This window comes from Ceratotherium simum, chromosome 36, assembly GCF_057802395.1.
Source record: "Ceratotherium simum simum isolate JZ-2026a chromosome 36, ASM5780239v1, whole genome shotgun sequence".
Taxonomy (NCBI): Eukaryota; Metazoa; Chordata; class Mammalia; order Perissodactyla; family Rhinocerotidae; genus Ceratotherium; species Ceratotherium simum.
In genome coordinates, this window is record NC_141935.1 from 23,494,263 (window position 1) to 23,505,589 (window position 11,327).

General features: G+C 39.2%; 1 protein-coding gene across 1 annotated transcript; it reads left to right on the top strand.

Annotated features, from left to right (window-relative positions):
- Positions 1–316: 316 nt before the first annotated feature.
- On the top strand, positions 317–9,490 carry SRP9 (signal recognition particle 9). The gene is made up of 3 exons (XM_004439551.3): positions 317–494; positions 4,573–4,641; positions 8,276–9,490. The coding sequence occupies exons 1-3, from the start codon at positions 423–425 to the stop codon at positions 8,393–8,395; spliced, it is 261 nt and encodes an 86-aa protein (XP_004439608.1). The 5' UTR covers positions 317–422; the 3' UTR covers positions 8,396–9,490.
- Positions 9,491–11,327: the final 1,837 nt, after the last annotated feature.

Consider the following 11,327-nt stretch of genomic DNA (forward strand, 5'->3'; position numbering starts at 1 on the left):
TCGTATCTCCAGCACTTATCACTGAGCTGCTCAATCCTTGTTGAAGGAACCCGGGCTTCACCATTGCAGTTCAGCCCAAAGGACTGCGGGACGCAGCGCCCCCCACCTCCGCCGCGCCTCCAGTCCTAGAGGGGGCGCTATGGCGACCCCCATCCGTCTCCCTGCTCTCGACTGCTCTGGGCCCGCTCCCAGAGCCACACGCTCGGGGCTCCGCCCCCTCCTGGCAACATCCCTCCTTCCCATTGGGCGAGGGCGTTCCGGGCCGTCCAATGGGACGAGCCGTTGGTGCGAGGAGGAGCCACCATCTTTGGGCGCCTGGGCCCTGCGTCGGTTGGTGGCCGTCGGAGGGCGGAAGGTTGCTGCCGGGTCGTGCCGCCTCCGGTCCTGGCCTTGGCTCCGTCTCCATCCCGGCCGGGCCCACCATGCCGCAGTACCAGACCTGGGAGGAGTTCAGTCGCGCGGCCGAGAAACTCTACCTCGCCGACCCGATGAAGGTAAATCGCCGGCGGGGCCGCTGCCTCTGTCCCCACCCCCCGGTCAGGATGTCTTCCCTGCCGTCCGCTCGGCCCCCGGAGCTTCTCTGGCACCCTAGGAGGTGCTGGGAGTGAGCAGAGACGGACCCCGCCAAGTCTGTTTTTACTGTCTCCTCCCTGATTAGTGGCTCGATGAGACCCTGAAATGAGCAAAATCAGGGTCGTTTCGGGGCCCGAAGCAGCTCTGCAGTCTGCCACCCCCCGCCCCCAATCCCTGAGCTCCTCTTGTGGCTTTGGTTGGGTTACGTGTCTCTGAGGGCAGGACTCCTCCCCCTGCAGTTTCGGCCTCCTGTCTCTTAGTTGTCTTGGTGCCCTTGACCCGTCATACCAGGGTGTAAAGGTTTCTTAAAGTGTGACATAAAACGGTGATGGTTTTCTGCCACCGCCGGGACGTTCTTGAAAGACCCTAATTTGGAGGCATCCACGCCCCTTAACATAGTGGTTCTCAATCTTTTGGAAATCAGTGCCTTTTTGAGAATATAAAAATGCTTGCACCGTTTGTTCAGAAAAATGCACTGAGACATAAACGTTTGCAAACAATTTTAGGGGGCTTGTGGATCCCTGGAATTCATTCATGGCCTCCACAAAGATTATAATAAGTGGATACGGGAAGTTAGCTTTTTATTAAAAAGCGAAGTCGTCCAAGTGATGAGAATTTAGCATTCAGGTCTTGATTTTTCTTCCTCTCGAGTTTTTATTTTATTGTCATGTAAAAATTGTTTGGAGCAGCTTCTTGTTAATTAAAAATACTGCTAACTTTTTAGACGTAGATAAGGAACAAGAAGCTGTAAAGCATTAGTTCTATTCTCTACAATAAAATTGGTATAATAATAAATGATGAAATGAGTTAGATATTTTTGAAAGTGAATACTTTGTGACACGATTTCTGGCTCCTCCATTTAATTGACTTTCCTTGTTCATAGGGCCATTTGTTTCTTCATTCAAGCAATGTACCAGGAGAACAATACAGGATTTTTGTCCGGAAGTATCCACAGTGTAAACTAAAAGTATTTGAAAAGATAGTAAAGAATATACAAATTCACATGTGGTAGTGGTAGGGAAAACGAAAATAAAATGTAATTACAGAGGATTGCTGTGAACTTATCATGTCTAAAATAGGCAGGAGAGGAAGAACCTTTCAGCTCTTTACCCAATCAGAAAATTCCAGTGGCCTAAAAGCTTCTGCCTCCTCATGATGGCCTTCTACTGGTTTTTGACTCTGATTTATATGGGGAGGTGAGGGCATGAGTGAGGAAAGGGAGCTTTACTAATAGTTTTATTGAGTGCCTTCTGTGTGACAGGCATTTTACATATATTATTTATGTGTATAATTTATGTGAACAATTAAGACAACCCCTTGAGGTAGATGAATAAACAATCTCAGCTACATAAAATGATTTGTCTAGTCTCTAGGAGGTTAAGCGAAAATTCAAACCCAGGTTTCTGAACCCCAAGTTCATGCTGTTTCTGCCAGTCCATACTGCCAGGACTAAAGGAGAAAAGACATTTTGTCAGATCTCTTTGGAATCTGTTTTATGGAATTCTCTGTCTTCCCTCCCCAGCACATAGAACCTGATGGTTATGCCCATCACCTTTCCCCATTCTCTCTTGCATCACTCTAATTGGAGATGGTGTTACTGCTGGACCGTGTATTAACCTCTTATTTGGTCTGTCTGCCTTTTTACTCCCTCCTTTACTCTCATGCCGCCACACTCTGAAACACAGACATTGATTTCGCTCAGTTTCCTGGTTCTTCATTGATTGCTGGGTGAAGGGCAGGCTCCTGGTCCACAGTCTGACCCTCTCTCCAGTCTTTCTAGCTTTGTCTCCCACCATTTTCACCATCCTCATCTCTAGTCTCAGGAAGCTGCAGAAGTCATCACATCTTCATTCAGACTGCTTCTTCAGCCTTCTCCTGCCTTCTTCCTTCAAAGAAAAAAAATACATTTCCAGAGTCACCTTCCTGAAGGCTTTTTCCTTACCTTTCCGCCAATCTAAATTACTTGTTTTCTCTTTAAGTATTTTACCTGTGTTTACCTTTATAGGACTTAATTCATGCTGTCTTGTGTTTTGGTTATTTTGGTTGGTGGAATTCAAAGTTCCTAAGAGAGCAAGAACCTTGATTTCTTTTTCTCTCTTGTTGACACCTGATGTGGTAACTTAATTGCCCTCTAAGTTACAAAATGGACCCTCTTATGGTACCATAGACCTTTTAACTCTCGTTTCTCCTAACGAAGCCAGTGAGTATTTATTTAACTGAGAGTTAAAACTTTTCATAGTTGTCATGCTTAGTACATTTTAAGTTTCACTTTCTTTTTGTTTCTGGAGAACTGAATTTCTTTAAATATGTAAAATTGACTTTAATAGCTCAATAATAGAATCAGTCTAAAGATAATTAACCTAGTTATTATTTATATCTACTTCAGTGCTTGGTGAGTTCCCTTTCCTCCCTCACTAAGACGAATCTCATAGGTTAGCGTGACTGTTTTTTTGCGATCCCGAGAGAGCAGAGTGCATAGTGGGAAAAGCTGTAGATTACAGCTCTTATCGCTCTTTGCATTTAGTTTCCAGAGTTGTCTTGAGGCTTTAGGTGCTACATTGTAACCATTTTAAAATTATGTTCCTGTTTTGGCTTGTACATATTTAGCACTTTTTAAAACAGCTAGCTAAACAAGCGTGATTTATAGTGCTTAGCAAAAAACTGACTGCTGCAATGCACTGTTTTGAATCCATCATTTAAAGAAATAAAAATAGTGTTCATGGAAGTTGTAAACTCTATTGGGAAATGTCTTCTTCTACTGGAATATGCTAATATCTAAATCATTTTCTTGGCTACCTAACTGTAGAATACTGAACAACAGAAATACTGAATACGGAAAGTATTGTGTAACATGGCCCTCAAAATCTATTCTAGATTTGGAAAAGTTGTTGATGGATACCTTTTTCCAAGACAGAATTCTGCTTTTATCTAATAAGGCATCATGTTGTACCATCATGATTGAATAGTCTGAATTTGCCTCCTGAGAGCCCCGGGAAAGTGGAGAGTATGAACTGCGACTGCAATACTATTTCCTGAGGGATGGATTTGGACTTAACTAGCCATTTCTGCTATTTTTTCTCCCTTCTTTTCCTGTCATTCCTCTGTGGCTAGGTGTGTTGGTATTGTAGGGGACAAAGAACTTTCTCCTTTACCCTCTTAGGTGTTATAGCTGGGGCCCTGCCAATTCAGCTGACAAAAGGCAGATTAACAAGAGAAGGGGAAAAAAAACATAATTACATACATAAACATGGGAGTTCATAAAAAAATGTAACTTGAGGCTGTTAGACTTTGGGGTCTATATACCATCTTAACAAAGGGTGATAAAGTGTGGAAAAGAGGCTGGACAGAGGAAAAGGGGTTTGAGGCTTCTGGGAGGGGTAACTGGGGGAAGGTGACTGGGAAATGTGCTATAAATAGGGCTTGTTTAGTAAGGTTTGTCAGGCAGGTAAGAGCCCTTCTCTACCTCTTACCGTGAGGGTGAGGGGAACACCTTTACAATGGGAAATTTATGTCACCTTTACAAAGGTTAATTTAAGTCCTGCTTTTAGCCAGAAAGGGCAGAGAGTTAATACCTTCAACTCAAAACCATCCTTATGCCAAAGTGGCATACTCTGAGGTGGCATGCTGTGATCCCCTCTATTCTTACAGCTGCTTCTGTATTCGTACTGGCAAGAAATGCCAAACTACCGTAAGAGTCTCACAGACATTCCCTGAATGTGGATGTATTTTGGGAATTTTCATTACTTCTCTTCAAACTGGCTGCAAATAAAATATCCAACTTTTTTTTAAGTCTTTTAAAAAATAAATTGTAGCAATAGGAATGAACTAAAATGCTGTTTTCTACCTCATTTCAGTAATGATAAGTTTATAGTAAAGGTGCCTTAGATGTTTTGGCTCAATTCTAAAGGGATCCTTTTTAGGACTACCACCTGAAGACTAAATTATTTATGAGAAATGTCTTCTGATTTCACTGTTTCTAAATATATATTTTTATTTCAGGCACGTGTGGTTCTCAAATATAGGCATTCTGATGGGAGTTTGTGTATTAAAGTAACAGATGATTTAGTTGTAAGTATACATTTTTATTTGTTGAATACTTTCAGATTTGTTTGAGTTAATCACTTGTTTGAAATCATTTACATAGAATTTATGCAGATCACCCATTAGGATGCTTATTTTGCATTTCATTCCAAAGTCAAGAACCTCATTCTAGAAGCTACTTTTATAGGGTCTTGGGGAAATTATTTAAGTTGCTTCATTTATGCGGTATGTGAAGTGTAGTTTAAAAATTGCTCTCTTCAGACCATAAGCAAGAGGAATGTAGAGACCAAAACTAGATGTAAGGGGGTGGTGGTTTCCCTATAGGCGTGTGAAAAGTAAATGATGGTATTTGAACCCGAGTTACAGGCTTTATGGTTATCTCTCTCTCCTTCCCTGTCTGCTCACTCATGTCGCTTCCTCACCTCCCGATCATTCCTCCAGCCTCTGCCACCTGGTTCCTACAGGCAGCATGCCACTGAATGCTCTTCCTCAGCTCCACAGCAGCCTCTTAATTTTCAAACCCAACAGTCTCGTCAGTTCATATCTCATTTGCCCTCCCTGCTGCTTTTGATACAGAAAACCACTCTGGTGGAAGTTATTGTTTTAGCATCTGTGCTCCATTTTATCTTGTTTTTGTCTGTGTTTCTGTTTCCTTCTTTGCTAATTATTTCATTCATGTGCCCCCGTAAATATTGCTTTCTCCGGGATTCTGTCCTTGGTTGCCTTTTCATACCACTTCTTCTGGAGCAATCCATTCAGTCATTAAGTCCAGTACTGCCTGTATCTATGTCTATTTGCAAATTTGCACATTTAGCTCATATTTTTTCTGACTTCCTGACTAGCTCCAAGGTGAGCATCTTTACGTCACTACTCAAAATTAGCCTGTCTAGAATGGAACTCATCCTCTCTTCTCAAACTGGCTCTTCCTGTCTCCTAGCTTTGGTTGCACTGTCATCTACCTGCAGATCGCGTTTGGTCCCTTCCTTTCCCTCTCTCTCATGTCCACTGTACCTTCATTTGAAAAACTTGTGTTTTGATCCTCTGCGTTCCGTACACTTTCCTAGGCATTTGGGAATTATTGATTCAAGCTCTCATCTCATTTCCTATCGGGAGCTCTGCATCTTCACTGTTACTCTTTTAAGTTTAGAATCTCATCATCACTTGCTGGGCCTGTTAGAATAGCCTCTTAACTATGTCCCTGCTCCCTGTTCATCCTCCAGTCATCCTGTTCTGCCGGACTGGTTTCTAAAAATGCAAATTTGATTGTTACTACCCTGCTTGAAAACCTCCAGTGGCTCCTCATCACTCATAATGTAACCTCCACCCTCACATCCCTTCTAATCTCTGTCTTTTCTCTGTTACTTAAGAGCTCCTTTGATATGCCATGCTGTCTTAGGCCTCTGTGCTTTTGGACATTCCGTTTCCATCTTTGCAATATTGAATCCCACCCCCGCCCCAATGTGGCAAGACTGCTGCTTATCTTTCAAAACTCAGCTCAGAAGGATTACTTCATCTCTTGCTTTTCTTTTTGCCTCTCTTTGTGGTGTATCACAATTGTTTTATCACATTGGTCTTTTATTTAATAGGTTGTGAGCTTCAAGACAATAGAGATAGATCAGTAATAGTTTTAACGTGTATTTCCAGTGGCTAGCATGGTGTCTTACCCAGAGGGAACTTAGTAAACATTTCTTAATTGATTAATTCTTTTAAAATATATATGTGTTCAAAGCTTCATTGTGCGGTTGCATGAAGTTAGATCTTTTAATGATTACCATGTCTTCCAACAACTGATTGAGTTTGATGAAGTAACTGAAAATGTGAAAAAGGAAGAGTAAATTGAGCTGGAGTATGCTTCACTTAGATTCAAGAGATTTGAATCCTAGCTCAGCCATTTACCAGTGTTTCAGCCTTGGAAAACTCCAGGCCAAAAGTTTGGCTTTCTGGGCCTCCATTTCCTCATCTGGAAAGTGCCATAGTGACCGTCTGCTTCCCTATTTGGGCTGTTGTGGAAAGTAAAATATGAATGTGAAAGTACCTTGCATTAGCTTGCGACTTAGTAGATTCAATAAATGTGTACTTGAATCTTGAGCATCCACACCGAGAAAAATTTTAATTGTGATTGTTACAGAGTGGATAAATATATCTGCTGCAGAGAAACTGGTGTGTCCTGTTTTACAAATAGGAAAAAATGCAGAATTGATTTTAATACAAAAGGCTTTCTCTTCAAGTGATGACTTTTTACCCCTGGAAATGATTAAACATGGTTAAGGATCCATGGTAGGCAGTATTGGAAAGGACTGTGTTTAGCGTTGATGATTCCTGTGATGAGATCTAAATATGAAAAATACTTTTGTTCCCTTTCTTAAAACTACTGAGAATTAGTCCATATCTAGAAGGGACCACAGATGCAGTCAAACCCATCCTCCTAAATAGTAAATGTATAAATCAACTCCAGCAGTAAAAATCTATTTTCTAATGACTCATCTAAAGAAAAGTTTGTATATTCCCTCACTAATTTGTTTTAATAGGTAATAATTCCTTCAGAAAACTCAGTCTTAGACTTCATTTATTATTATCATCATATGGCTTTGACTTTTTTATAATCCCATTTGTGCATCATTTTTTCTTATGCCGTGACTGATTTATAATATTGTCTTCTATGGATCTAAAATCTTTTTCTGTCGTACTGTAGTGAGAAGGTATGTATATTCTCCCACAGCATGTATACTAAAATTGAAATGATGGAGATTATTATGGCCTTTTTATAAGATTATTATACAGATTTGTACAATGCGTGGATAAAAATTTTTTAAGTAAGTGAGTTAAAGGCTGAGTGAATTCAGATCAGTTGGGCATGATGAGGTTGAACTCCAGATTACTTAAGTTGGTGAATATTATTGCAGGATCATTAGTTCCTGTTGTTTAAAACTCATGTGAACCTTTAAGATGGGTTAAAGAAAAATGGACTTATATTACAAAATGAGGAAAAGAGCTGCCAACTTAAATTTGATATTTTTGAAGAATCTGGAACAAATGGTTTTATGAACCATAAGCAGATCTTAAGTTTCTCTCTAATGAAGAATTTAACTTATAGCAAGGAAGAATTTGGTTTGGTAAAAATTGTGAATACCTTCAGAAAATCAAGGTTGGACAGATTTATCTGGTTTAATTTAGGTGGTGACCAGCTGTAAGCAAGGGATTCTAGATTTTCTTTTTAAATTGTCTTCATCTCCCCCTCCCCCCACAACAATTTCACAGATAGGGGATGAGATCCTAAGTTTTCTATGCCTTTTCCAATGTAGCTCAGTTATTTATGACCAGATGCCAGGGAGAAAATACCTAATTCCAGGCCTTGTGTTCTCATCAGACCACAGCAGGATTTAACATATTATTTAACTGCTCGTTTTTGAGAAACTTCTGATAGAGTCCACTGAGTTTTTTATCTACAGCAGTGGCATTTAAAATACTATAAATTACATAAGGAATGTAATTGCTGGGGACTTGGAAACTTGAGTGTAGTTTTTCTTAGTATGACCTCCAGAGAGAATAGAGCAAAACAATGGTAGCAAGGACTCTCAGATTTTTACCCAGTCATGCGTTTGCTGCATTGTCGACAATCTAGTTTTACATAGCTAATTTGTACTTTTAAAATTTCTGACAGTGTTTGGTGTATAGAACAGACCAAGCTCAAGATGTAAAGAAGATTGAGAAATTCCACAGTCAACTAATGCGGCTTATGGTAGCCAAGGAATCCCGCAGTGTTGCCATGGAAACGGACTGAATGGTTTGAAATGAAGATTGTCATGTTCTTAGGAAGTAAATATCTTTTGAGTTTGAAAAAGTGTTGGGACAGAAAGTGCTTTATGTAATGAAGTGGGCTATTCTGAAGCCAAGAGATTGTTTTTGTATCTTGTTTTTGAATGTTTACTTTAGAGAGCTAGGAATGTAAATGCTTTCAGTTAGAAAACCTTTATTTATTTTTGGAAATTGAGCAAGAAATGCCTCTATCTTAGAAACTTTTTGCAGATTATTTGATGTTGGGCAAAATATATAATTATTTCTCTGCAGATTTGTATCGGTAATTTGAAAATGAGATGTCAAGAAAAGCCTATTCTTCCTTAAATTTAGTTAATCTGTCTTTGAAAGAAAATTAAATGTAACCATTTTGCTGGATTGATATATTTCTTCTGGAGCATAAAATTTGTGCTGTTGGTGACTAACAGATATAAAATATGGTAACTGGAATTAACTGTGCACAGCAGTATACCTGATTGTCTATGGTAGTGTAGTCTCAATTGTATCTAAAAGTAATTGTGAAGACAAGTATGCTTTACTTTAAACTTTGCAGATCTAAACTGTATTTTTGAATATAAGGGATTCATAACAATTGGTTTGTGGAACAAAGACTTACTTTGAATGTGGTTTTCAGTGCTGAAAACCAACTGCAGTTACTTTAAATGCGTGAACAGAATGGTCACTGATGGCCTGAAGCCACCGTGTCACAGAAATGTTTGCCACATATTTCCCATCTATAGTTTCTCAGAAGGGCTAAGGATGATTTGAACTGTTAAATCTTTGCTTACATCTGTGATACCCCTGCTCATTTCTCTCTACTTAACCAAAGTGTTAAACATGACTGACTTTCACAGCTGTTATGTTTTCCATTAAACCGGAAGTATATTATCTGATATTTATCTTATATTTGTAACCTGATTTTACCACCTACATGTAATATTCACATGTTGATTCCCTACATTAAAATATTTTTTTGTTAGGAATTTGTCGTGTTGAGCAACAGTTTACCATGGAAAGTTCCATTAGCCATACGAATTTGGCATGTTTCAGAGAGGTCAGTAAATAAAATATTACATGTGTATATATTGTTTGTCTTGAAGTTTTTAACTTCTCAGGAATTAACTGATTTCTTCACTGGGATATACTGTATTCATTTAGTCCAAAGTGAGCCTAATGATACTGTAAGTAAATTTTATTTGTTTTGTTTCTTGATACTTTTTATTTCGTGCCTTTCTCTGAGCTGTATGTTGATGGCAAGGTTGTTTCCTTGATTAAGGAAAGAAACATCAAACAGTGTAGGGCTTTTTGGGTTTGGGGTTTTTTTTTCCTTCCCAGAATTAGTGGGATCACTGGGAGTGTTTTTGGCCTTGTTCTTTCTCATTTACATCTTACACTCTTAACACTACTTTATAAAGAAATCTGGGAAGGCAGGGACTGGTATTTGGGTTCTTTTGAGTCCTTGTAGCTTATAGCAGAGTGGTTAAGAGCAGAGGTACCAAGGCAGACTGCCTGACTTGCAGTCTTGGCTCCACTACTCCCTAACCCTGTGGTCTTAGACGAGATACTTCTCTCTGCCTTCATTTTCTTCTCTGGAAGTTGAGCTAACAGTAGTACTCATAGGACTTTATGAGGATAAATAGCATAATCCATTTTAAGCCCTTAGCACAGTGCCTGGAACATAGTAAAGCTCCGTAAATGGTAGCAATTATTATTGCTATTATTATCATGGTTATTATTTTTCGGGGGAAAAGGTGTAAGTAGCCAGCTGTTAAGTCTTATAATTTTAATTGAGTGATTATTTTTAGATAATGTCTGCCTTTTCTCCTGAGCCATGTCTATTATTAAATGCCATTTTTAGCAGTTGGGAAATAAAACAAGATTGCCCCCCTGGAAGGTGTTCTTATGGGAGGGGAAGCCGAAATCCTTAAATCTAAAACTTGTATTTATTTGTGTCTGCACAAAATAAAATTAAGAGAACTAGTTAGTCGTAAAAGTATTGAATCTCTTAAAGACCATGTAAATAAAGAACACCAGATCATAGTATGTTCTGAAAATTGCAGTGCTGTGTACTGATTTGTTTTTTAATCATGAAGTATTTCTGGACCCTGTAATCACACTTTCATGGATTAATTTTTAGCAGACGGTTTTGTGATATATTTGCTCAAACACTGCTGACCCTAAGGTGATCCAAATGAAGTCACTGTAGTAACTGAGATTCTAGGTACAGTTAGAAGTTCAGATAATTTCATTTTATCCTTCTTTTGTAAAGACCTGCTCTCTTTGGAGCATAGAGTCCATTAAACACTACTGTTAAGTTGCATATGTTCTATGTTTTAAAGGGTAGGCTTCTCCCTTTCAGGGTACCTAGCCTGCCAACTTTTTGTCTTAAAAATATGAAATCTCTTACTCACAGCTGATTAGAGGCAGTGTTGGCAGCATTTTATAGTTGATTTATTACCCTTAGAAACAGCTAACATAATGACAATATGATGGTAATAGTCTTGAAAGTATTCTAAAAGTAATTGCAAATGAGTGAAGTGTGAATTGCCCAAGAATGGTAGGCGGTCCTGTCCTTTCTGTCTACTAAAACTGAAGCAGACAACCAAATCGCTATGTAATATTTATTGCATTCCTATTGTTCCTCTTTTGGTAAATAATGCTTTGTTGCAGAAATGGCAGTATCATACTATTTAGTATTATTTCTCATAAAAAATAGGGAACATGTTCTAGTTTGGCAGTTAAAATTTATGATAATGTGAGAGGTATTTCATTCCTCTTTCTTACATTGAAAGTACTAATTGGGCTAGTTCCAGGTAAGGTGGAGTAAGCACGCTACACCATGGCTCTTCTACTGAATACAGCTTTGAATGCATGGAGCAGCTGTCTGAGGACTCTGGAGAGAAGATAGCAGGGGGGCT

What these genes read in the sequence shown, in the direction of transcription:
- SRP9 (XM_004439551.3), top strand. Translation starts at nt 423, where the DNA reads ATGCCGCAGTACCAGACCTGGGAGGAGTTCAGTCGCGCGGCCGAGAAA. An exon ending in ACCTCGCCGACCCGATGAAG is followed by an intron (nt 495 to 4,572) that starts GTAAATCGCCGG and finishes TTTTTATTTCAG; the next exon opens with GCACGTGTGGTTCTCAAATA. An exon ending in AAGTAACAGATGATTTAGTT is followed by an intron (nt 4,642 to 8,275) that starts GTAAGTATACAT and finishes AATTTCTGACAG; the next exon opens with TGTTTGGTGTATAGAACAGA.